The 25817-nt window shown below is 58.4% G+C and overlaps 4 protein-coding genes across 5 annotated transcripts; 2 read left to right on the top strand and 2 right to left on the bottom strand.

The window, feature by feature from the left end:
* Positions 1-526: 526 nt before the first annotated feature.
* Positions 527-8556, bottom strand: TUBG1 (tubulin gamma 1). Its single transcript, XM_040617145.1, has 11 exons — positions 8400-8556; positions 8063-8175; positions 7247-7414; positions 6918-6986; positions 5619-5698; positions 4891-5017; positions 4027-4113; positions 3636-3785; positions 2151-2303; positions 1676-1837; positions 527-1240 (listed from the first exon to the last, which is right to left on the bottom strand). Exons 1-11 carry the CDS (start codon positions 8446-8448, stop codon positions 1043-1045), a joined length of 1356 nt encoding a protein of 451 aa, XP_040473079.1. The 5' UTR covers positions 8449-8556; the 3' UTR covers positions 527-1042.
* Positions 8557-8647: 91 nt separating this feature from the next.
* On the top strand, positions 8648-17528 carry RETREG3 (reticulophagy regulator family member 3). The gene is made up of 9 exons (XM_040617146.1): positions 8648-8938; positions 9802-9908; positions 11671-11701; positions 12836-12962; positions 13679-13763; positions 14181-14318; positions 14833-14912; positions 15270-15402; positions 15914-17528. The coding sequence occupies exons 1-9, from the start codon at positions 8760-8762 to the stop codon at positions 16345-16347; spliced, it is 1314 nt and encodes a 437-aa protein (XP_040473080.1). The 5' UTR covers positions 8648-8759; the 3' UTR covers positions 16348-17528.
* Positions 17529-18043: 515 nt separating this feature from the next.
* Positions 18044-20774, top strand: LOC121098792 (PSMC3 interacting protein). Of its 2 annotated transcripts, XM_040617156.1 has the most exons (8): positions 18044-18143; positions 18319-18425; positions 18499-18588; positions 18655-18766; positions 18897-19042; positions 19534-19587; positions 20121-20180; positions 20278-20774. In XM_040617156.1, exons 1-8 carry the CDS (start codon positions 18110-18112, stop codon positions 20335-20337), a joined length of 663 nt encoding a protein of 220 aa, XP_040473090.1. In that variant the 5' UTR covers positions 18044-18109; the 3' UTR covers positions 20338-20774. The 2 variants fall into 2 exon arrangements, with proteins under 2 accessions (XP_040473090.1, XP_040473089.1); XM_040617155.1 differs by having other exon boundaries at positions 20121-20774.
* A 213-nt stretch (positions 20775-20987) lies between these two features.
* MLX (MAX dimerization protein MLX) lies at positions 20988-25760 on the bottom strand. The gene is made up of 8 exons (XM_040617154.1): positions 25640-25760; positions 25350-25386; positions 25150-25239; positions 24604-24710; positions 24253-24352; positions 23882-23981; positions 23254-23455; positions 20988-22688 (listed from the first exon to the last, which is right to left on the bottom strand). Exons 1-8 carry the CDS (start codon positions 25682-25684, stop codon positions 22632-22634), a joined length of 738 nt encoding a protein of 245 aa, XP_040473088.1. The 5' UTR covers positions 25685-25760; the 3' UTR covers positions 20988-22631.
* Positions 25761-25817: the final 57 nt, after the last annotated feature.

The raw sequence follows: 25817 nt of genomic DNA on the forward strand, positions 1-25817 counted from the left end.
AGCCCCCATCCTTACTGGTGCTGGCGTGACGCCATCCTCTCCCTCGAGCCCAGCGTGGCACAGGCACCCCCAGCCCCTCGGGAGCCCCCCTCCTGCGCGGCACCCCCAGCCCCTCGGGAGCCCCCCTCCTGCGCAGCACCTCACCCCTGTGAAACAGCGATGCGGGCACCGCGTGCTCTGCGGGCACCGTGTGCTTTGCGGGCAGGGCTGGCAGGGTGGTGCCGGCTCGGGTCCCTGGTCAGCCGTGCCGGCAAGTCCTTCCAGTATTTCTGGCTCTGCCGAAGCAGGCGCCCAGCACCGCCCGGGGCCCAGACAGCACGCTGCCAGCTGGGGCAGGGCTGGCCCTGCGCACCACGGGGACGTGCAGGGGAGCAGCCCCGGTTCGGTGCTCCGGCCGAGCTGGGATGCTGCTGGGCCATGGCTGCGCAGCCGGGCTGGCCACCTGGGCAAGGCGAGCACTGGCCCTGGCAGCATCTCCAGCTGCTTCCCTGCCTGGCAGCTCGCTCCAGGAGCCGTGCAGGCAGCGTCAGTGCAGGAACAGCCTTTATTAAAGCAAAATAACCTACAAAAATATAGATAACATCCTGTGCCCCAGGCCTGATCTGGCAAAGGAGGAACAAGGCTCCTGCCCAGGGCGAGGACTAGCTCAGCCACACAGAGCCTTCGGCCACCGGGGTCGGCACCCAACTCTTCAGGCCAGGCCTGTTCCAAGCCCCCGGGTTCGCTCTCATCCTCCTCCGAGCGAGCGTTGCTCCCACGGGCGGAGGTTCCCTACCAGCACAGCGTGCAGCTGCCCCAGTCCCGTCCTGGGCCAGGGCACGTGGTGGAGCGGAGGCTGTCCCCCGCCAAGGGTCTTCAGGGGCCATGCTGCTCCCTGCAGAGCCGCTCCCGCTGAGGAGTGCAGCGTGTGTGTGCAGCTGGGGTGACGGCTCCACCGCGGCCGGGCAGCGCCGAGGGGTGCGAAACGTGGGCGCAGCAGAGACGAGCCCTGCCGGCGTGCGTGGAGGTGGCCGTGGGACCCTCCCACCCCCTGGCAGGGCACTCACTGCTCCTGCGTGCCCCAGGAGATGTAGTCGGGGCGCGTGGCCGCGTGGTATTCGTCGATGAGCTGCTGCACGATCTCCCGGGAGTTGTCCAGCTCATCAAAGTTGTCCTTGAAGATGTCCTCCTTGCGGAACTGCTCCAGGAAAGCCTCCCGTTTGCGCAGCTTGTCGTACTGCCGGCACGTCCGCTCAAACAGCTGGAGAGCAGTGCAGCGGTCAGATGGGACAGAGCTCCCTGGGGGTCCCGTGGGGTGGGGGTGCCGACCCCTCAGGCTGCTGCCTCGGAGGAGGCAGGCAGCCTGCCCCAGCCTGGCAGCGCGGTAGCTGCTACCCTGCACCCAGCCAGCACTCGGGATCAGCTCATGCTTCCGAGGCTGCCTTTGGCCTGGGAGAAAGGAGTCCTGCTGCAGCCTGACGCTGGGAAAAGGGCACTAGGGGTGGAACAGGACCAGCAGGACCCCAGACCAGAGCCGAGCCCTGCTGTGCCCCAGAGCCGGGAGCTGCCCACCCTCCTCCTGTCTGCAGGGCCCTCCGTGGAAGGCGCCAGCCCCAGAGAAGATCCATTTACAACTGAAAGGACACCGGCACTGCAGCCGTGGGGTCCCAGTGCTGTGTAGAGGGAAGGCACTCACCGAGGAGATGTTGGTGTGGTTTGCCATCATGAGGCCGCTGACACGGTGTGCGGACGGCAGGTACGGGGACTTGCGGGACAAAGCCACCTGGATGCTGGCAGGACCCCAGGGGATGAAGTTGGCCAGTTTCCTCTCCCGGATCCGCTGCAGACTCTTGTGAACCTGGCGGGGTGAGAACAGCAAGGGGCAGCAGGGGGATGGGCAAAGCGGCCTGGTCCGTGCAGAGCCAGGAGCTGCTCCACGCAGGAAATGCAGCCCCAGGAAGGCGGATTTTAGCAAACGGCCGGCAGGGAGGCTCCTCATGGCAAGGGACTAGTGGCTTTTCCACGCGGCCACACAGAAGCAATTCGGGAGGCAGTTCTCAGGCACCCCTCAGTCTCACCCCAGGATCCCCACGCAGGAAGACAGTGACTGTGCCCTTCCCTGTCAGGCCATGCCATTGCCATCAGCATCTGAAACAGCCGTGGGAGCTCACCTGCGTGGGATCCACCTCCCCCTGGATGATGTTGAGGATGGCGATGTAGCAGTGGTTGGTCTGCCGGTCTCGTCCTGTGGACACCATCACGTTTTTAGGCTGCAGCAATCTTCTCATCACATCCAGGACTGTGGTTTTCCTCACACTGGCCACCTGCAAATGCCAGCCAGGGGTCAGAGGGAGCAGGCGTGCTGCCCTCTTGCCCTCCCCGCTGCCCTGCACACACACACAGAAGCGGAGGGCAGCTGGACGGAGAAGCCCTTGCCCTGGGGATGGGGCCACATGCGAAGTCACATGCAGGGCAGGGAAATCCCAAAGTCACACAACAGGCACAGCCAGGCTGAGAATCAGAGCGTTGGCAGAGGCTCCAGCACACGGTGAGGGACGGTGAGCTGCCCCCTCCAGCAGCACAGCAGGGGCTGGGGGCGAAGCTCAGCTGACAGGGGACATGCGTGTTGTCGCTGTCAAACTGCTGTCCTATTCCACTGCCAAGGCAAGGAGCAGGGCTGGAGGACAGGAGAGGGGCCGTTCCCTGCTGCACCCCCTCCCCACCTCGCCCTGCACTAAGCCCGTGGGCAAACTGGCCACTGCAGCCCCCGACTGCCAGCGGGGGCTTTGCCCAGCTGCTGCCTGCCAAGGGGGCCAGAGCCAGGGCGGGCAGCCGGAGGAGCGCCCGCAGGCAGGATGGCTCGGCAGTGTGGCAGCCCTGCTCCAGGCACCGTCTGAGCTGCTGGCTGAGCCCTCCCCACACTCCTCCCTGGGAGGACAGATCACACGCTCGATACCCTTTTCAGAGCCAGCAGTTTTTCAGATTTGCTTCTCTGAGTAACATCCTGAGGAAATGCACACGGCGAGAGGAGAAGAGCAGCTGTTAGCTCCCAGCAGAACCGAGACGCGGCCAGCGCAGGTGAGTGCCCCTCCGGACACAACTGCCCTGTTCTCACCCGGGGGGCTGAGGGGGCACCGCGTGGGGATGAGCTGAAGACAAGCTGTGCTGTTCGATGCGGTTGAGGGGTGGCAATCCCCTCCCAGAGCACAGATCCAAGCCACAGGAAGGGGCTGATTGCCTGGAGCCCACCATCAGGCTCGGAATGACAATGATCAAGTGTTCTGACCCAAACGGTGCGGGCCAGTGGCCCACTGGGCTGGCAGGACGGGCAGGGCCGCTTTGCTGAGCTCCCTCTGATCATTTCTAAGGGTGGTTTTTGTCAGATCAGGCATTGTCGGCTCTCCCATAGCTGCCGCAGCCATTCTGATATATGCAGCAGGGAGCCCAGCACAAGCACAAGCGCCTGCTCAAGTCTGATTCATATCACACGTGGCTGTCACGCGGTGCAGGCACACGGGCCTGGGATGTGGAACACGCAATTACAGCTCACACCAAGACCGTGGGACTGACTGATGTTACCAGGTGAGCACGGCAGCTCCTCCTGCCCTCGGGGGAGGATGCCTGGCAGGCTGCTTTACCGACTGGGGCTGCCTTACCGACTGGTCGGTGGTGAGCGGCGTGTAGCCGGTCATGAGGAAGTGCAGGCGGGGGGTGGGGATCAGCGAGGCGATCAGCCCGATCAGGTCGTTGTTCATGTACCCGGGATACCTGAGCGTGGTGGTGCTGGCAGACATGATGGTGGAGACCTGGGGGAGAGGATGGGGTCAGCATCTCTGTCAGCGCACTGTCCCACAGCACGTTCAACACCTGCTTCACCCAGCCAGGGCAGGGGAAGCCGGAGCACCCGCCCCGGGAAGGGCAGAGGACCCTCACTGACAGTTCCAGGCTGCCCACCACCGCGCCCAGCCCACAGAGCAGGCTCAGACCCAATGGAAGGCAGCGGGGAAGCCCCACGCCACCTTCTCCGGAGTGAAGGCCCCTTCTCACCAGCTGGTTGATCTGAGAGAACGACGGGTTCTGAATGTGCAGCCGGTCTGTCGCGATCCGATTCAAGGCTGTGTTGTCCAGAACCACCTGCAAGAGAAAAAGTGGCTTTGTGAAGAGGCAGCCTGAGGAAGGGCAGTCGTGGCCACGTGTCCCAGGGCACCGGCTCACCCAGCACCGGCCCCGGCACAGCCCTCCGCGGCAGGTGGCAGACACTTGAAACCACGAGCTGACTCATCTGTGGAGCGTAACTGACACTGTCAATGGAAGCTCTTCCCTCACATCTTGGCTGTGCTCCCCAGTGCTCTTGCAAAGAGCGCTGCCTCTGGGCCAGCACCTCGCAGCCACCTTCAGCCCCACCAGCCCTGGCGCAGCACCTCCTGGCCTGCCCCACGCACAGATAAACTGGGAGGGACGGGCAGCGTCTCGGTTAGGACCTGACCGAAGGCCCCGGTGCGGGATGAAGATGCTGCCTGGCTGGGGCTCGCGGGTGCTGAAAGCGATGCTGGAATCGAGTTCAAGCAGAAGGCCACAGCGCAGCTACGCTGAGGAAGCACAGCCAGTCCTCGCTGTCACGAGAAGAATCTGCTGGATCCCGGAGGCAGAAATGCCAAGCCGGACACTTTAGCAGGGGTTAGGGCAGATTCCTTGTCCCTAGAGCCACTACATCGGCTCAGTCCTTCGGTATGGGGGTGTGCTCGCTACTGCGCTTGGGGCTTCGCAGGCACACGGCACGCTGCAGCGGCGCCTGCCCCACACAGCTACAGCACTTGCCCCAGCAAAGGCTGTGGCTTTGAGCGGCTGGGGACAGGGCTGCCACCCAGGAGCTGGCTGCACTGCTGGCCCGACACGCAGCGGGACCCTTACCACGCAGTCAGCGTTCTGAGTCAGCCTCTTCAACGTCAGCAGAGAGTTGTACGGCTGCACGACAACATCACTCATCTCATCCTGGTTTGGGAAAACCGAGTAGGTCTCCACTAGCTTCTTGGGATACCTGGGTCGAAAGCACAGCCACCTCAAGGGTTAACACCACCAAGCCAGCACTCTCTCCTCCCACCAGCTCCCTTTGCAGTCTCCAGGGCTCAGGACAGCAGTGAGTCACCAGCGCTGCATGCCAGAGTCAGCTCCCAGGGAGGGAGAGAATTTGTCCCAGCAGTGCCTACCCCAGCAGTACGGGAGCAGGCTGCCAGACGGAGCTACAGGCGAGGCTGAGCCATCCACAGGCTGATGAAGCAGCTGCCTGCAAGCCTTTTCGAGAGGCTGCAAGCTGGAACAGGCAGAGGTGGCAGCTCAGAGCCCACAGCTAGAGCCTCCCACCCTCCCCTACAGAGCCAGGGTGTCAGAAAACATCTGCCTGATAAGAATGGCTGAGGGAAGGCAGAGTTTGGACAGCACAAGTCCACTTGCAGAGCCTCTGATGTCCCCAGGCATATCAGGAGCCATCCCTTGCCCAGGCAGCATGCCAGGGATTGCACAAGGCAGTGTTTGGGTGGGGGCGGTGGCTCTGAGTCAGCTCTCCAGCTCCCGGCTTTGGCAGGGAGCCCAGGCTGGGCCAGACTCTGCCGTGAGGGAAGGGGACAAGGCTGAATACTCACCTGTCATTCAGTCTCTCCAGAAGGTACGAGCCCAGCCCAGAGCCCGTTCCACCAGCAATGGAGTGGCAGAGCACAAACCCCTGGAAGGAAGCGGAATGCAGGCAGCTCAAGGTGCAGCTCAGCCCCAGGAGCTGGCAGAGCAAAGCCACCCGGCGCCACCTCCAGCAGAGACCGACTGGCCAGCCAGGGCGAGAACTCCCCCTGTGACAACCGAGGGCAGGGAGCAGAGGTGAGCCCTGGCTCCTCCAGACCACAGCGACAGCCCCGTGCTCCTCAGGCCACTGCTGGAACCCATGTCTCTGCACGCACCGCACTGCAACTTCTGCTCAGGGGCCTGCTGGATTCCTCCCACCCCAGAAAAGATTTCAGAATGGCTCCAATGTCACCTTCAGGGTGCAGTCGGTCATACCGAGCAGAGGTACACAGCCTCAGCCCTTTCCCCAGGTCCTCCATGCCATTCCCCTCCTTTTAGAGTGCCCGAGGCCAAACTCCCTCTGCCTGACTTCAGGGCAGCTCCCACCTGCCGCAGGTCCCACAACAGGCTCTTGGATCTTCTGCCAGCTTATTTTACAACAACATTTTCCCTTCCCCTGTTGCTATGTGACAGCCTGACACAAACACCAGGGAGCCCCTGTGTCTGTCTGCGCACAAGAAATGGGTTTACACAGGCTGTGGCCAAGCTCCTGCCAGAGGCACACGGCAAAGCAACTGAAGAGCTGTGGGTACCCCTGGTGCCCCTCTAACCCAGCTGGAGGGAAAATGAAGCTGCAGCTGCCTGCACTCCTGTGGATTTCAAAGCACTCAGCAACTTTGGGTCTAAACACCTTCTTGCCAGCAGCCCGTGGCTCCCTCTTCTGCTGCAGGCAGAGGGGCAGCAGGTGCCTTGTCCCAGCACAGCCCTCCCTGGGGGACAAGCGGTGTTGTGTCCTGCTTCAGCTGACATGAGGGAAAGCCACGTGAGGGAGGTGGAACAGGGAAAGGAAAAAGCACCATAATGCCTGGAACTCTTCCTGCAGACTGTATCCTGCGGGATATGCCCAATGTAAGCAGTAATTGGGGCAGAAAAATGCCCCGCTGAGCAAAACAGTAGGAGGGTTTCTAGGGAAGCCTGGCAGATGCAGTAGTGGTGGGGAAGACCTTTCCGTAGTTCCCATCTCTGCGTGTTCTCTACTCAGCACCAAGAAGCAAGTTGTGCAAGTCTGTATACACCAGAGAGCTGAGCTCGACCTTATAAAAGAGCAGCCTGGCTCAGAAAACACCAAGCAGGGCAACCATATCCAAATCCACGGATTTACTTACCTCCAAACTGTCGCTCCCATCAGCCTCTCTGTCTATTATATCAAAAATATCTTCGTGAATTTTTTCTCCCTGCAAGAGAGACCAGACCAGATTTTGTTCCTTTCCCACACAAAATGCAGAAGAGCTCCTCAAGCCTGGTGTGAAGCCAAGTCAGACCGACAGTGTGACCCTGCACTCAGGGTGTCACAGAAGGTCGGGCATAAATCACGGCTGAATGACAAAGTATTCTTCAGAAACCACGGACTGAGCCTGAGATAAGAAAGCCACGCTAAAGCCTCACGCCCAACAAGCTGACCCGTGTTGGCACCCAGGAGCACTAGAGCTGTTACCTGCGAAAAGCCGCTGGCCCAGTTGTTCCCAGCTCCCCCTCCGTGCTCAGACAGGTAGATGTTCTCTGGGTTGTACAGGTTGGCGTAAGGAGAGTTCAGGATGGAGTGGATAACTCGGGGCTCCAGGTCCAGCAGCACAGCTCGCGGGATGTAGTGCTCATCGTCTGCCTTTAACAGGGAGCAGGAAGGTCACGATGCAGTTGCAGCTCCCAACGGCTTCTTACTGCAAGAGGAACTGCAAGTGCGTGTGCCACCCCCTGGCCATGGGACAGCGCGGCACAGCCAGCGCCTGGCAGGGAAGAGGAGGAAGAGAAACGTGTTATGTCCAGCTTGTCTGTAACACAGCATCTTTTCCGAGCCCCACAGCGTGTCCCGATGGCTGGGCAGGTGGAGGGGGGGTGGCTCGCCCCTAACGGGCTTGCACTCGCAGCGTTATGTAAGGTAGTATCTATGGCAGCCTCCGCCTCGCGTTCCTGCCTCCACAACACATCCATTTCCAGAAACTGGAGTGCAGGCAGGAGCCCTGGCAGCGTGCGGCTCGGCAGGAGCATGTGGCTGGGGCTGCCACTCAAACCAGCCTGGGGTCAGCGTCAGCCCACCGGTCCCTGACCCGGAGGGGGGGTTGCTGGAGCGGGCTGCAGCAGTCACAGACAGCCCTGCTGGCCTTCATCAGGGCACGGATCAACCCAGCGACGAGGGCAGGAACACCCTGAAGGGCAGCGTGCCTGATCTGTGTGCCAGGGGCTGGGAGGGCAGGGGCAGGGGCTGGAGCGGAGACAGGGGCTGGGGCGGGGGCTGGGCAGGGACGGTCAGTACCTGGTAGAAGAAGACGTCCTTGCGGTCGGTGCCCTCGGTGGCGAACTCCTCCACGATGCCCTCGGGGCTGATGCCGTGCTCGGCGCAGAGCTGCTTCCAGAACTCGAAGCCGACTGCGGGGGCCGCGGTCAGCGGGGCCAGGCCGGAGCAGAGCCCGGAGCATCCCGAGGCCGGCAGACCCCGCCCCCCTCCGTCAGACCACGCCCCCTCAATTAGACCCCGCCCCCGCCAGCAGACCACGCCCCCGCCACCCCCCTTGCCCCCAGCATCCCGACCCCGCCCGGCGCGCGCTCCCCTGGCTCGTCCCCGTCGCCGCCGGCCCCGGGCGCGTACTCACTCTGGTTGCCGCACTGGCCCAGCTGCAAGGTGATGATCTCCCGCGGCATGGCGGCCGGAGCTCGGCTCGGCTCGGCTTGGCTCGGCTCCGCTCTCCCGCCCGGCTCCCCCGCTGCCTCTCCCGCCCGGCGCCAACCACACTGCGCACGCGCACCGCGCACTTCCGGGACGGCGCCGCTGGCCCCGCCCCTCGCGGCACCCTGGGCAACGCGCCTGCGCATCGGCAGCCGGCGGCGACTGCGCTTGCGCCAAGATGGCGGCGCCCAGCGCTCCCCTGCAGCCCCCGGCAGCGGGGGCCGCCATGTCGGTGGTGACCGTGTGCGCGCGCTGGGCGGCCGGATGTTGATGCCGTGAGGGAGCCATGGCGGCGGCGGCGGCGCGGCCCGGCGAGCGGCAGCGGCGGGTGCAGGAGCTGAGCGCGGCGCTGCGGGGCCGCCTGGGGCCCTACGAGCCGCTGCTGAGCGCCGCGCAGGCCGCGCTGGTGTGGGAGCGGCCGGGCCGCAGCGCGCTGTGGTGGGCGGCGGCGCACGGCCTCTTCTGGTGAGCGGGCGGCGGTGGGGCCCGGGCCGCGGCTGGCGGGGCGGCGGGCGGGCCGCACCGGAGGGGCTCGGGGCCGCTCCCCTGTGGGACCGCCGGGCGGCGGAGCGGCGCCCGGTGTCGGGAGGCGCGTCCTGGCCGGGCCCCTTACGGCGGGGGCGGGCGGCCCGGCTGGGCTCCGGAGAGGCAGGAACGCGCCGGGCTGGGCTGGCCCCCCGGCCCCCCGCGGCGGCGCCCTTCGGGTGGGCGCTCGGAGGGCACCAGCGACCGGGCAGCCGCGGGGCGCACTCGGGGCCGCTCGCTCTCCTTCTCCCGGGGCCTGGCGAGCCGGTTCTCCAGGCAGGAACGGCCCCTCCGCCGGGCAGCCCGGTCCCCTCGCACGGGCCGGGAGCGGCCCCGGTGGGCGGTGGGACCTCCACGGGTGACCTGAGGGCTCCAGCTCGTGGCCTGTTTCAGCAGCTGAGAAGGAACCTGGAAGTGCCGGCGTCTGCTTCAGCTTTTGGCGTGTTTTCCTCGTTCTCTGAAAGCATAAAACTAACGAGCAAAACCCCAAGCGTTGTGTGAGCGGTGGAGGCAGGGCGGCAGGTTCCCTTGCCTCCAACAGGTGAGCTGTAAAGTGGGGCTGTTGGGCTAGAAATGACACGAGCAGATCAGGGTCCCCAAAGCGACCTGACCGCAGCTGCCTGATAAGCTCCCCGCCGGGCAGTGCAGGCAGGCTGGATGCTGGCTGATTAGCACTTGCTTGCTTTTCTCTGGCTATAACTCTTACTGAGCGACTGATTTTGTTTTGAGTTAGTTCGTGTTACCCCTTTTGTGTGTGTTGCATGGATCTGGTTGGTACCGATTTCTTAATTTCTTCCCCATAGGTTTTTTGCTCTGACTTCTCTTCGCTTGCTGTTCCTGGTTGCATTTACCCTCATAGTAGTAGTTTGTCTAGATCAGTGGAAGAACAAAATCTGGCCTGAAATTGCAGGTAAGTTGCAACATTTGAGTTGACAGCAGCAAATTAAGCACTGCTTTTAGCCCCACAGGTACAGGTTCTGCACCATCTGGAGTTAAATAGTTAAAATCATGTCTCTTTTGCTTCGTGAGTCTAGAAGCAGGCAAGAGTACTGTAGGCATGTGCTTCCTAGAGTTGGAAAATCCTTACCTACATAAACATAAGACAACCTTTTCATGCTTGTGACACTGGTATTTGTCTCATAATCTTGAAACATGTGGTGTACGTGAACAAGTGCAGGTTTGGAAGCAGTGATTCACCTTCCGAGCATTTGGTACAAGAGTGAGAATTGAAGTGCATGTTGTGGTTTAACCCCAGCCAGCAGCTAAGCACGAGACGCAGCTGCTCGCTCGCTCCCTGCCCCTGCCGGTGGGATGGAGAGGAGAATCAGAAAAACGTAAACACCATGGATTGAGATAAGATGGTTTAATAACTGAAATTAAAAAAAAAAATTATAACAAAGAGGAGAGGGAAAACAACAACTGATGCACAACACAGTTGCTCATTCCCCACTGACCAGTGCCCAGCCAGGCTCCCCCAGTAGCGATTGGTGGCCCTCAGCCAGCTCCCCCCGGTTTATATACCAAGCATGACGTTCTACTGTATGGAATAGCCCTTTGGCTAGTTCTGGTCAGCTGTCCTGGCTGTGCTCCCTCCTGCCTTCTTATGCACCTCTTCACTGGCAGAGCCTGGGAAATGGAAAAGTCCTTGATTTGGGGTAAGCACGACTTAGCAACAACTAAAACAGTGTGTTATCGACAGTATTCTCATACTAAATCCAGAACACAGCACTGTGCCAGCTACTAAGAAAAAAATTAACTATCCCAGCCGAAACCGGGACATTGGAATACGTCTATTTCTCCTCAGAATCCATAGTAAACCAGCTTCATGTTTTAAGATAAAGATGAGTCCCAGCAGCCTTGCTGTTGAGTAGGGATTTCTTTGAAAGGAGAGCCGTCTTAGCGGCTGTTAATGAAGTTAGTCTCAAACTTTCAGTAAACAAAGCAGTTCTGTCTATCGTTTATGATATTTATATACTTATGAATACTACCGCTCTTAGCAGCTCAGGATTTTGTTGGCTTTGCATGGACAGGTTGATTTTGAAGCCGTGTGTATGGCTTGCATGCTCCCAGAGGTGGTTCTCTAACTAACTAGCAGGTACAACTCCCGGCTTTCTGCTTCACCTTGTGTTCTGTGTCGTTCTTGGGAAGAGGTTAAAGCAGCAGCTTGGCTCAGGCTCTGTCATGGAGTGTTACTACTTACGGGCAGGTATCTGTCCAGCTCCCTCATAACCTTGATCTCTTATTTATCAGGATAACTGGTATGTCCCTTGGTCGCTTTTCAAATCCCAGCCTGGGTGAGAAAGTATCAAAAGACTTAAATCTTTGATGCCTCTCAGTAAGCAAGCTGTTGTGCCTTCACCATCTGGTGTGTGCAGGGAAAGGGAGGGAGATGAAAGTGGTGGCTTTTGCAATTATCTGTCAGCATAACCAGAGCAGCCTTCCAGACAACATCCAACAAATACTGAGGAGCAACAAGGAGACCCTCTTGCAGTCTTGTACTGTCACATGTACACCTTCAAAACGCGTTATGCATCTTCGGTTCTTAATTATAGTTAATGTCTTTTCCAGGTATCCCCCCCAACTCATTAAAGCTTTACTTAAATCCCAAGAGCTAAGCGTTCTCATGGCAAAATTCCTTGCAACTAATGTAGTGTCTGTTCTTAATATTTTAGTGGCAAGACCTGACGAATTAGACAATGAGAGGTAGGAAACTAATTTAATCCTCTGCTGTTTGGTACTTTGCTGTGATACCATGTAATTATTACCTGCACATGCTTGTAATGTTGGCTCCTTTAAGCGAGGAAGGAAGAGGGAGAAGGGAGCTGCTTAGTGAAGGGAGGATGGAGCTCTGGGCTCTGTCAAGCAGTTGTGACAAGTTTTTGACTTGCCCAAGAAGCCATTATGTTATATTTAACCTTTGCGTTTGCACTAGCCTTCAATAGTGCTTGCTTGAGTGTTGTAAAACTTCCCCCCCGCACCCTTGAAGTTAGAGCTGCTGCCTTAAAAGCGATTCCTTTTGTATGTATGGGCTTCCAACAGCAGGAAAAGAGCATTTCATTTGGAAATAATGAAGTAGTCTGAGACGTGATAGGGATTGTTTAATAGTCTTGTTCCAGAAGTTGTTTCTGCATAGTTATGATCTGACGGCAGCAGTAATAATGGGTTAAGAAACGCTGGGGTGTTGTCTTGCTAATAACACCTTCCTCTCTGGGCACACCTTTCTGCCCACCTGTGCTGCCAAGCTGCACTGGATGCTCAACTCCCGATTAAAGCACTTGAGCTGTTGCCAAATGACAATTTTTATGATTTTTTTTTTTTTTTTTGCAAGAGGCCCGAGTACAAAAGGAATTGCTTTTCCTAATTTTCAAGTACTTGTGACTGGCAGTTAAGAAGCACTAATAGAACTTGCCAAAGACAATGCCTCCAGAGTAACTGAATATATTAAGTAAGGTACAAGGCTGCTTGTAGACCTCATGCTGAATTCTTGGGGGTTGCAGTTGACCAAATAAATGCAGAAAAAGCAGATGGATTTGCTTGATTTGCTTCTGCACTGCCCTTTCCCTGCAGTAGCATGGAAACTAGTCTAAGCCAAAAGACTGAATGACTGAAATTACTGCTCCTTGGCTGCTATGGGAGAACTGGGACACTTGTAGAATGGTGTGCAGAAGTGCTGCTTTTGGCAAGGTGGAGTTTTGAAAGGCAGGCTGACCCTTATCTCTCAAGCTTAGCAGCTGGGGGAGAAGAGAAGGCAGTACTGAGACAGCATTTGTAACCAGTGACTTCTGCACTGATGTCAACGCAGTAATATCTGTTCCCAAATTCTTACCTTCACTGCAGCTGGGGATATGTTCACCCTCGACTGCTCGGAGTGCCAGAACTCTGTCACCACTTGGCTGAAGGATGGGTGTCTGGGACCAACTTCTTAAGTAATCTCTTCATTTTCAAGAGGCAAAACCCTGGCAAGGTAAGAATGTGCAGACCTCAGCAAACAAAATGTTTGGTGTGGAGCCTCTGCTGACCACCGGTATCCCCTTGCGGTGGCATCCAGCGTTGGCTGAATGCATTCAGACATGGGAGTTTACCACAGGAGGTCTCCCACAACAACTTGGCTATTAAGTGGTGGCAAAGAATAGAAAGCACAAGCAGAATAATCAGGTTGTGAAGGAGGGAGGCGAAAACGAGTGTCGGCATGTTGTTTGCACTAGTAAAGTGAAAAACGTATCTGCTCCTTCTGTACATTTCTAGCTTTTTAAGTGTCTGTCAAACTCATGTCTCTCACTGGATTTTAACAGTTTGAGAAAGTGTGTCAAGCTTTCCCCCCCCCCCCTTTTTCTTCTTTTTTTGAGGCTTACGCAAAGAGGAACCTGTAACACAGTGGTACTGTCCTTGTCCTTTTCATGTTGAAGAGTTCTGTCATCTTTAACCTCTTCCTTGCTTTAAGCCTGCCTGCTTTGAGAAGCTTCTCATATTGTGAGGCAAGAGGCCTTGGTCCGCTGCCTGTTGCTCTGAAGCCAGATGCCTCCTGTGTCTGCGCTAGTCCTAGAGCAGGGTAGTTGAACGCTAGGAAGAATTTGCTGTTAGACTCATGACTTGACCTAGAATCTGTAGAGAACAAGACGGTCAAGAACGATGTGAATCCACTGTTTAACCTTGGAAGCTCACTGTCTCCCATGTCTTCAGTTTTGCCTTCTAGTGTGTGGAGTCTTTACTTTCCTGGCTGTCCTGGGCCGGTATATCCCTGGACTCTTGCTCTCATACTTGCTATGTAAGTAGAACTCTGTGCCAATACAGACTTGAAAAGGGGTAGAGATGAGTGGGATCTGAATGTCTGATGGATGGGCTCTTCTGCTCAAAAGGAAAGCTTGTGTGAATGGCTTTAAAATTTAAAATAATACATTCTGCCTGGAATGTGGTGGTTCTTGACCAGGACTCTAAGGTCTCTGGTCCAGAGAGAACGCGTTTGAGTGCTTAGTAACCAGAGATCTGAGCACTAGTAGGCTGGCCTCTCAATTTTGTTAAATTGGCAGAGGTGATTGCACCAATTCTAACAGCCTTCTGCAGCACTGCCTTCAGTACTCAGATCTTGCATACTCTGTGTGTTGCACTGCATCACAAAATGGGCAAGATGTTTGCCAAGTAGCATCCTGAACAAACTTCTAATCAGCGTTCCCACTTACCTCAGTGCTCTTCATCCTGCTGTGGCCCCTTGCTGTGTACCACAGACTGGGGCAGCGCATGTACATGAAGCTGGAGCCAGCTCTGCAGCGGCTGGATTTCAGTGTTCGAGGCTACATGATATCAAAGCAGCGGGAGAAGCAACGTAAGTTTCTGTACTGTGTTTCTGACCCTTCAGACACTGATCCTGGGTACCTGAAACAGCCTGTGAATCGAGCCCCTGGCCTTGGAGTGGGATAGGGCTGCATGCACGGCACGACAGTCACTCCATTGCCCTTGGCAAATACTTGCGGCTGCTTTGGGTAGGCAGCAAGGCAGCTCTGCCTCCACAGGCGTTTCCCAGTGAGCAGCTGGTTCTTCATGGTGCTGAGCTGCTCCATTTCTCAGCTGCCAGAACTGTGTGTTCCATATTGCAGTTGCACTGAAAAAAAAAGAGGAAGGACTCTCTGCAATGTAGCTGCTAAACATGTTCATCTCTGCAAAAGATCTGCAGCAGCCCAAGTCAGAAATGATCACGTTGCTCTGCTGTGGAAAAAGCATGCCGCGTTGTGTTGTGTCCCAGCTTGCCAGTTTAGGGCTTTTTTGCTTGGCATAAGGTTGGCCCTGTACAGACCCCTGTCCTGGCAGCAATAATAAGCTTTAATTGTGCTTTCTGGCAGTGCGTCGCCGATCCCTTAGTCAGGAGGCTGCGGATGATGGGAGTGACAGCGAGGAGGAGCTTGCCGCATTCTGTCCCAAGGTAACAAAGTGTCTCAGAAATAGAGTGGCTGAATAGAATAAACTCACTGCATTGCACGGATGTGCAGTGTGTGGCTGTGTATCCAGCTGAGTGTGAAGTTGAGCTGTGATGGAAGATCAGATGAGGATGTTCTTTTAGAGAGATCTTTCCTTATTCTGTCTTGCTCAATGATGTCCGGAGCTGCTTGTACCAACTGCAGTCTCTAGGCTGGGCAGCAAAATGGGAAATGAGCCTCTGGTACTAGCCTCCCATGAGGGCTGGGTTTAGCTGGAGGCCACTGGATCACGTTTTCTGTCTTGAGGCACAGGAATGAGCTTTCCAGTGTTGATGTTTTCAACTTTATCTCCTATTTCAAAGCTGGATGACTCTCTAGTCGCCAAGGAACTAACCATCTCTGACTCGGAGCATTCGGATGCTGAGGTTTCCTACACTGAAAATGGGATGTTTAACCTTTCGAGGGGCCAGACTCCCCTGACAGAGGGATCAGAAGGTGAGAGGAAATGGGCAGCTTCTGGAAGGTGTGGAATGCTGAGCAGGTGCTGGTGTGGCAGGTTGGAGGGAGGATGCATTGCCTTCTGTCCTTGAGGTCTAACTGTTTGATGTCTTGTCACGCCACCTAAGGTGAGAAGCAACTGCCAGTTTTTTCAGAGCTGAGCTTCCTCCTTCATTCCTGTGGTGCTTTAGTAGAGTAATGACAGCAGCTCTTCAAAGGCAGATCCAGCTCTGCCAGTCTCTGGCTGTAGGGGTACTGGTTGCAGCACAAAGCCTGGGAGGGGGTGCTTTCCTCTGGCAGAAGGTGTCTGGTTCAGCATCTGCATTCCTTGCCAGTGAACTGGGAGGTCAGCAGGCAGCCCAAACAGCTGTGTGTGGGGAGGTTAAAGAGCATTTGGTCCGGGAGCTGGCAAGAGACAGTCCGCATCCAGTTTCTGTGTGCTGTGCTGCCCTTGCCTGTGAAGTGTTTGGCATGTACTGTGTATTTAAAGCATTTTCTCTCCTTCTAGACCTGGATGGTCACAGTGACCCAGAAGAGTCTTTTGCCAGGGATCTCCCAGACTTCCCTTCCATAAACCCAGAAGCAACTGGCATAGATGATGAAGATGACACCAGCATTGGGATCCCAAGTCTGGCTTACCGCCCACAATTGACAGAAGATTTGCATCTCCCTTATGACCAGGAAGAATCCGGCGCGCTACCATCTGTACAGAATCTTACCAACAACATAGCTGGATTTGTCACCAGGGGGATGATACAGCTTGCGCTGTCAGGAGCCCCTCAGCCAGGCTCCTCATGCAGCAACAATCCCCAGAGAGGTGCAAAGACTTACCTCAGATCAGCCAGCTCGGACTTGGACACTGATGCAGAAGGGGATGACTTTGAACTGCTGGATCAGTCTGAGCTGAACCAGCTGGATCCTGCTGGCTCACGGGGCCAGTAAGCAATCCCATCACTTCCCTCTGGTTTTCTGTTGCACATCGTGGAGGGAATCCTGGAAGGAAAAGCCTTGCACAGTTATCTAGATTGTCTCCTGTGTGAGTATGAGTGACGTGACAGCCAGTCCTGGCTGGGAACACCACTGTGACTTGTGACTCTGTAGCCTCGCTTGGATTTTGAAATAAACTACACTGGTAATTCATAGGGAAAAGGCGTTGATGTGATAGCTCCACAATCACCCATGCGTTGCCCTGCACTGTCTGCCAGGATGCTGCTTGCTCCAAACTTCCTCACCTAAGACAATAAATCTGGTGTCTGCGGCTGTAGAGACCACCGGTCAGACCGACTTAGCATCGCCAAGGACAATCCTGAAGCCAGCCTTCCGGGGCTGTTGTGTAACCAGGTGAAGGGGATTGGTTTCCCCTCAGACTTACTGTCTGGGACTTTAATGCTATTCTGTCTTTAAGACAACCATTCCCCACTCCTAAAATGTGCACAGAATCCAAGTCTTCTCTTCCAGCAATATCCAGCTCCGGGTAGAAACAACCCCCTTGCTCCTGTTGTGGACACAGCGGTGTACGGCCGCAATGTTTGTACTTGCAATGACCGCTCATCTCCAGTTCCAGCTTTCTAGTGATGCTATTTTGTAAGAGACGTAATGGCAATAAGACATCGACTGTGATGACTAGAGTCCTGCGAAGAACATCTACATGTGGCAGCTGCTCTTGTGTTGCTTTCCTAAAATTAATGGACTAACACTTTGCTAACCCCCCCCCGTGCTCCTCCAGCACACGTGCAGCGCGGACGGTGGCGCAGCGGTGGCGATGCTGCGCTTCCCCTGTCACCAGCTCTCACGGAACCGCTAGGGATGGGTTTTCCAGAGGAGGGAAGAGGTGGAGCTGCCCTCCCCAGCCCGTTGCTGGCCCTGGGGACAGCCTGCTGCTTCCCAACCCTGCACAGCGGCGGTGGGAGCCATGCGGGGGGCACTGGCCCAAGCCACCAGTGACCGAAGAGTTCGTGCCCATTGCGGTCACTCAACAAACCAGCAGCCTACAGGGGAGAGACGTTCTGTCAGCCAGGCGGCCCCGGCCCTCTGCCTCGCTGAGCTTCCCCATTGCTTTTCTAAGCCATAGAACCTGATTCCGATTGCGTTTGTTGAGCAAAGAGCGTACCTCATCAGGGAAACCCCTGCACCCGCTCCTGTCCTCTGTCTGCGCCCGCCTTCACACAATGGCCGTGCCAGGGGCTCACACTGGCCGGGGGTTGCGGCCAGGCCGGGGGCGGCTGCCCTTAGCCGCGGTGGGGGGGGTGGCTGCCCAGCCCCGGGCGAGGCGGTGGCGCTCACAGGTTGCCCTGTACGAGCGCCCGGCTGGTGGGGTGGCCGAGCTGTGGGCGGTGGCTGGTGCCGGCCCGGCTGCCCCCCGCCCGGCCCGGCTGCCCCCCGCCCGGCCCGGCTGCCCCCCGCCCGGCCCTGGCCCAGCGCTTTTTCGCCGGCGGACGGGCCTGTGCCGACCCGGGCAGGCCGCTGTGCCCCGAGGCGGGCGGACCCGCGGGCCGCCCCGCTGCTGCCGGGGGAACGGGCTGGGCCGGGCCGCCGGGGGGCGCTGCTGCCAGCGGCGCGGCTCGGGCGCGGGCCTGCGCTGGGGTCTCCCGCCGGTCGGGGGCGGTTTGTTTTCCCGCTCGCTGATTGGTGGGGAGCGGGCGGCGCGCCGGAAGTGCGTCATCGCCGCTGGCCGCGGGCGGAGCGGGGAGGGAGGTGTCGGAGGATGAGCAAAGGGCGCGAGGGAGCCGCTGCGGGCGGTGAGCGGGGCCGGGGCGGGGAACGGGCACCGGGCGGGTGAGCGGGGAGCGGGGCCGGGGCAGGCAGTGGGCACCAGGCACCGGGCGGGGAGTGGGGCCGGGGCGGGCACCGGGCAGCTGCCGCCCTCCCGTTGCAGGCCTGGGTGGCCGCGGTGACCGGCGGGCTGTCCCACAGGAGGCGCCGCCGCCGTCCTGCTGCGGTACCTGCAGGAGCAGAACCGGCCGTACAGCGCCCAGGACGCCTTCGGCAACCTGCAGCGGGAGCACGGGCTGGGCAAGGCGGTGAGCGGGACCGGGACCGGGGGCGCAGGGCGGGCCGGGGCGAGGGGCCCGGCTGACAGTGCCCCTGCTGCAGGCCGTGGTGAAGGCACTGGAGCAGCTGGCGCAGCAGGGCCGTATCCGTGAGAAGGCCTACGGGAAGCAGAAGATCTACTTTGCCGACCAGGTAAGCCCTGGGCCTGGGCCCCGGCCCTGCTGGCACCTGGCCCCGCTGACCCCTGCCTCACTGCAGGAGCAGCTCCCGGCTGCCAGCGATGAAGAGCTCCGCAGGCTGGATGGGGAGATTGCCACGCTCTCCGGCAAGGTGCAGGAGCTGCAGCAAAGCTGCCGGCAAATGGAGGCCGGTAAGTGTGCCCTGGCCACCCGACCAGCCCCCACCGGTACCTGGAGCAGCTGGCGGCCCCAAGAGCACAGGAAGCAGTGCCCTGGTCCTGTGGCTGTTGACCCTGCTGCTGATCAGTGCCTCACTTCTAGAGCTGAAGGAGCTGAACAGCTCCATGACAACCCATGAGGTGGCCAGAGAGATCGAGGAATTGAGGAAGGACTGTGCAAGTTACACAGAGAAGCTGGAGAGGATCAAGTCTGCCACCAACCATGTGACTCCAGAAGAAAAAGAGAAGGTAAAGAGCTGCCAGGGGCTGAGCCAAGCACCAGCAGCAGAGCCTGGGTCAGGGCTGGGCTGATTGTATCAGGCTTTGCATCAGGTTACCCATCCCCAGTCAGACTGACACTGATGTGAGAGAGGCAGGGGCTTGTGCGGGCCCTGCGCTGCCCCACAGGGCCTCTGCGTGAGCCTCCGCTGTATGTGCGATGGTGACAACTCTCAGGGTGTCTTTAGGCAACAGCCTGAGCTGCCTCTTCCTTGCAAACCTTTGCTTCATGTGGTCACCTGCCACTTGGTCAATTTGTCTTTCCCTGTCTTGCGTGATCCGTTTCAGAGAGATGTTTGTGTCCCCGCAGGGGCTTCATGAGCTGCTTGTGCTGTTAAATAACCTGTTGGCTGTAGCTGGGACGTGGGGTGGGCTCCAGACGCTTCCTGGCATTGGGCTTACGGCAGCTTCGTGGAGCAGATGCTGCTTGGTCAGTTCTCATGTTCTGTTGCTGTTTGCAGGTCTGCAGCGAGCAGAAGCTGTACTGCAAGGAGTGGCGGCGGAGGAAGCGAATGGTAATGGTCATGCCATGGAGTGGGGTGGGCGGCCAGCACCGGGGAGGTGGTGGTGACAGTCCTGTGGTGACACTGGGTGACACTGACGCTCTGATGGGGACATGGGGTCTGCTTGGCACCTTGTGGAGCCGCCCCTGTTGGAGCTGAGCACCTTCCCACTGCTGCAGTGTGGAGTGAGGAGGCCTCGGGTGAATGCCGTAGCTGTGGGGCAGGGAGTGCTGCGCCATCCCTGCTCAGTGCCGTCTCTGGGGCCACGCAGGTTCTGGGGAAGACTTGTGGGTACCAAGGTGATCCCCTGGGAAAAGGCTGTGTTGCTGCAGTGCCCAAGCATACCAGCCCCTGCAGAGCTCTGCCTGTCCTCAGGAAACCAGCCTCTCCTCGTGTTAGAGGGCCACTCCCATGCTGTCACCTGAGCTGCAGTGACTTGTGACATCCCTACGGGGGATAGTCCCCAAGAGCTGTAGCAGGGCTACCTGCCACTGGCGGCTTGGTGTGGCCATCGTGCATCCCTCACAGCACCCCTGTCTCACCAGGCAACCGAGCTGCTGGAGGCCATCCTGGAGGGGTACCCCAAAAGCAAGAAGCAATTCTTTGTAAGTACCGAGGCCGGGCTCTGCCCCGCAGCCCTGGCTCTGCCTGCGCTGCTGGGCCAGGGCAGCCACCCTGCTGAGACACTCTGTGCTTGCACAGGAGGAGGTTGGGATAGAGACGGATGAGGACCACAACGTTACGCTGCCGACGGCTGTGTGAGCCACTGAAGGAGTCTTTGGCCCAGGGGGAAGGAGCTGATGCTGAGACTCAGCTGTTGGGTTGTTGATTTTGTCTCTTTTTGCAGGGCTTGGGCTCATCCTGTGTATATGCGTTTGTTTTAAAATGCTTTGCAGCTGGAAGGGTGGTCGGAGCGACTCAGCCCTGGGCCCTCTCACTCTCACTTGCAGAGGGAATGTGTTTTCCTGCCCGCCAGGGCAGTGAGGTGTCAAGGCTGGGTGTCCTCACGGGGCTGTGCAGGGGAGGCTGTGAGTGAGCGAGTGCAGTTACAGAGTCCCTGGTGTTCTGGTAAGAAAAGGAAGCGAATGAACTAGTGACCCCTTAGGCTGCAGAGCTCTTCGTGTATTTCAGCTGCTTCCTGCAGCGTGACTCAGTGGTACACCAGAACACAACTCATTAAACACCAGGCTTTCGGTTCAGCTGTGCTTTGCTGTGGCATTTTGCTCTGTTCAAAGGGTGGCGGGGCAGGGTTTGGGCTCTGGGTCGCAGCCACCGAGGGGAGGGGAAGGCAGGAGCAAGGAGAGGGTAACTAGAGCCACAACACTGGGCTGGGCTTCCAGAAACTACCCCTCAGTCTCCGAGCAGCACCAGGGGAAGGCTCCAGGAACTTAGCAACATAAGCAGAAAAATCATTAAAACATTCAGCAAAATTTATTTAATTACTTTTCACAATAGAAAAATATGTTGCTTTCACATGTGAGGTCTGTAAAACTCCACGTTCTCCCCCCAAGGCAGGAGGCAGCTTCTGGCAGAGCTTGTCCAGGGGTTCAGGCTGTGCCCCCTGTTCAGCTGCAGAGCCCGATCCCCACCCGCTCACCTCCGAGAGCATTTTCTTCATCACAAAGCAACATCTTCCAGGCAAGACAGAGCGGACCCCGTGTGTGCTATGTCGGTGACGTGCACCACGGCAGGGTTTGACTCTGGGGCTTCCATCGGATTGAAAAAGGCACCCAAAGGCAGGGTTTGAAGAAGAATTTTGTATAAAAATCTCACACACGCCCCACAGTGGGTTCTCTGGTATTAAACAGGGGTAGAAGCAGTAGCTTAAACATTCTCAGGCCGCAACGTTCAAACCACATAACCTACAGCTGAGTGCTACTTCATCAACAGTGGAAAACCAGTGTAAAATAAATATCTGCTACCCCTGGAGTGGGAGCATCAACACAATTCCAGGGAACAGATCCTGCTGCCAGCACCACCGTGCTGGAGGATCCCCCGCACGCTCGCTCCGTGTGGTGCGCAGCCATCGCTTGGGCAGCAGCTGCACCGCCCCACAAAGCGCCAGAGCCACGACCCAGCGTGTGACAGGTTGTGTCCCAGCGAGCACCCCTCTGCAAAGCTGACGCTGATCGTGCTTCAGGATGATTTCAGTCATTGATAAAAACAAAAATCAAATCAAGGCTCAAGGCTGGTTATATATATATGTGTGTGTGTGTGTATAGAAGTTCTAAGGAGCAACAAGAGCTTGTGGCAGCGCTGTGCTACACCCACTGAATTACTTTCCCGCAGTATGGCCACATCAAGGGCCAAGGGCAGAAGCCAGGCGTGTTTCAGCACGAGCAGGAAAAGGCTGCACAGAAAACTCGCTCCCGTCTCCCTTTCAGGGGAACTGCAGCTACAGCAGAAGAGGGCAGGTTTTAGCATGTCGCCGGCACGTGCCGCCAGCTCTGCACCAGGGAGGTCCCAGCTGCGCCAAGCAAGCGGCTCCCTGGCAGCGCTGGGCTCGTCCTTCAGCTCTGCCAGGCTTCCCCAAAGCACCTACGCAACTAAAAAACCTGCCCCACAACAGCTGCATCAGAGGGAGGTATGAGGAAACCCGAAGTTAAGAGGAGAAGCCTCTTCGTCACCTGTTTTAACAGAAACCAACGGCTTTTAGCATGCGTTCTTGTTTCACTCCCCCCTCCCCCAGGATCGGAAGGAGTGGTGCTGGAGGCCTGAGGTTACAGACCAGATCTGCTCTGTAGCCAAAAATCGGTGGCACAGGCACACCCCGCTGCGCCAGCCTGAGCTAAAGCCTCTGGCACCTTAAAAATCCTCCACTCAACACACGCTTTTTCCCCCCATTTGCAGAGTCCCTACAAATATTTGGTAACATCGACTGTGGAGCAGAGGTGCCTGCACAGCCTTGGTTTGGTTTTGTACTTAATACAATAAATAATTCGGAGAAGCTTTAAAAAGCCACGAGGGAGACGGCCCAGCCTTTCTTGGTGCCCATCCCCCAGGCCCCCGGGCAGGAGGTGTCCGATCCCGGAGCCGTTGGCGCTGCAGGGGGAGGCTCAGTAGAGCTGACTCTTCAGTTGGTGCAGGACCCCAATCGCAATGTCCCGCAGTGTCTGGGGCAGAGAGGAGACACCATCAGTTGTTCCAGTGGAGGAATGTTCCCAGTGAGCCCAGACTCCCACTCCCTGCGGGCAACCCCTGGTCACAGCCCCAGGGCTGGCACGCGCAGTGCCCAACACCACAGCACCGGTATATGGGAAATGCTCCCGCTTCTGTTCCGGAGCCGCAGAGCCTCAGGCAGCCACAGCAGCGCAGGGACCCGGCCCCGCCTCGGTGCCTGCCCCCCTCAGAGGTTTCTTACACCCCAGAAGAGCTTTAGGTGTCTGGAGAGTCTGATGGGGAACAAGCAGGACCCTCCTTCCAAACTCTTTCACCCTGGCCAGCTTTCAGCACCAAACCAGTCCAGCAGCTGGAGCGGGAGAGGCTGGAGCTTGGGCACCCATCCTCCCCACACCCCCACCCTGCCCCAGCCCAGCCCTGGTTACATGTTGCCCTTTTGGAAGCCTCAGGAGAGGGGACACCCGCGCCCGGTCCCGTGCTGGGTGCAGATGGGCGCAGCGGTCTCTGCCGCGTTCCCCTCTGCTGTCGCAACAGCCCACCTGCGGCTCCAGAGCTCACCTGGGGTTTGCAGTGCTCCTCAATCCAGCTGAAGGCGCGTGCCGAGAGCTCCTGAAAACTCGTTACTGAGATGGAGGCGTTAAAGGACTGGAACAGGGAATCCATAATGCCTTGGAAAACATTGAACTTCATTTCATCAGAGACCTGCTCCTTCCCCTCGTTCGGGTTGTCCTGATAAGCTTTCACAATCTGCTCGTAGTTCCTGAAACAAACCAAGCGCCCCGTGTTCAGCAGCAGAGCGAGGCCTCCCACACCCGGCTTCTGCTCGGCTGCGGGGACAGAGCTCGCTGCCTCTCACTGGCCATTGAGAAACTGCTGCAGGGATGGGGAGGGCCAAGAGTTTGCGGAAAATCCCGCAAAAAAACACTGAGAAGCTGCAGCTGCTCCTGACGCTGGGAGCAGATTCATTTTCTGACTCAGATCTACATTCACACTAAACTCCACCAGCTGACCCAAGTCAGACCCACATCAACAAGCCCCTGGAGGAGAAATGATGACAGTGGGCAGGGACAGGTTTGGGACTCCAGGTGCCAGGCTGCCTGCGAAGCACTGTGTACCCACAGAGCCTTGCAAGGACAGGGGGGAAAACAGCAGGAAGATGGCAGTGCCCCAGCAGCTCCTCCCTTACACTTTCATGATCTTCAAGGCCATCACGTCTTTCCTGAGGGTAGAAACTTCCTCCTCTTGCTTCTTCTTTTCCTTGTGCAGGAACTGGATGTAGTCAATGGCTAAGCATGAAAACACAGAGTGAGGATTTGAGAACACACGTGAAGCCCTAAGACCCCACAGAAGGTGCCTGAGCCTGGGCAGCATCAGCTCCCAGCTGCCCTGGTTCTCCTTGGGGAGGTGACTGAGTGGGGGTGGCCAGCACCTAGGCTCCCCCAGAGCATCATCACACCAGAAGGTCCCCAAGTGCTGAACCTCCACACTGCATGGCTCTAGTGAGGTGTTTTGAGGGTTGGTAGCACCCCCCTCCCTCTCCCCACCCTCAAGACTCACTTTTCTGGAGGACGATGGCCCTGCTCGGCTTCTGGGAGCCTACGGAGAAATCCTGTTGCTCACAGGTAGGAACGATGGCCTGCAAGTCATCGTAGCCTTTCTGTGGGGAAGCAGAGCCACAGTGCATGTCTTTGGAGTTCAGCAGCGTAAGACCACTTGATTCAAAAGGTGTCAAATCCCAGCTCCCTCCACACAGCCAGCCAGAGCCAAGGTGGCTCCCAGCACCCTTCTGTGGATCCAGCAACAAAACAAAGGGGAAGGTGCCAAAACCAGGAGGGTGCTGAGTGCCACAGGGCCCCGGGAACAAGCAAGTCACTGCGCTCTGCCAGCACAGGCAGCCTCTCAGGTTACCTTGATGGCATCTCGCCTCTTCCGCTCCGCCTGGGTGTGCGCCCGCCTGCGCCGGTCCTTGTAGGACTCCTTGTAGGACTCCTGGTGATAATCGCTGTCCTCATCGTCTGCGCGGAGAGAACTCGTGTGAGTGTGAAGAGGCCTGGCCGGTGAGCTCCCGCAGCGTGGGGCACAGAGGCACACGGCAGGGCTGACAGCTCAAGGTACCAGCTGAGCCTTATGGCTGCGGCCCCCAGACAGCGCCCAAGGTGGGGGTCAGCGCCAGCAGGTCAGGCCAAGGACAAGCGCTCCAAGGGGCCCCACCAGCCCTTCCCCTCGCCTTGTGGAGCTGGGCAGGGGGGAGACACCTGCAGCTCCCCTGAGAAGGCACCAAAACCCAACTGACTCCAAACACTGCTGGAAACCAATTCCTCGAACTCCTGGAATCCTGCCCAGCTGCACTCGCACCCTTGGCAGCGGGGTGAGAGCTGGGAGCCCAGCGACATGCCGGGCACCATGGTGAGCAGAAAGACCCACAGTCACGGGGGACAAAGCCCGGAGACTGACCTGTGTTGGGGACAGACGAGGCGCTGGTGGAGCCGATGCTGTTGGCTCGTGACACTATGCTGCCTTTCCTGGCGTTTTCCATGAAGAGCGCTGGAAGAAGAGGTTTCACGGAGTAAGTGACAGACCAGGCCGCGGCACCGAGCAGCCGCTGTCGCCATCAGGCTCCCGATAAGCGGTTGCAGCGGCCGCCAGGCACCTACCCGAGTCCAGGCCATTGTCGCTGTAGGCGGCGTCCACCTTGCGCGGGGCCGGCGGAGGGAGAGGGGAGATGTCAGCGGGGCTGCGGCACCAACCTGCGGCCCCCCGGAGCCCCCCGCCCCCCCCCCAGCACACCCTGCCCTCCAGCCCCGCCCCCGCCCGCTCAGTGACTTGCGGCCTTTGCCCCTCCCCCTGACCCCCGGCCCGCAGCCCTCAGCACCGGCCCCGGCGCCCCCGCCCGCAGCCCCGCGCCCCTCGCAGCGGCCACCCCGCTCCCGGCACAGGGACCCACCTTCCCCCACGAGTCCTCGGCCGCGGCGCCGGGCGGCTCCGCCATCTTCCGCCCTCCCCGGTCATGTGATCGCCGCGGGGGCCGATGGGAAACGCAGTCCGCCCCCCCCCCCCGCCGGGCCGCCAGGGGGCGCGCCCAGCCCCCTGGCGCTGGCGTCACCGCCATGACGTCAGCGTGA

The sequence above is a fragment of the Falco naumanni genome, chromosome 18, assembly GCF_017639655.2.
Source record: "Falco naumanni isolate bFalNau1 chromosome 18, bFalNau1.pat, whole genome shotgun sequence".
Classification (NCBI taxonomy): Eukaryota; Metazoa; Chordata; class Aves; order Falconiformes; family Falconidae; genus Falco; species Falco naumanni.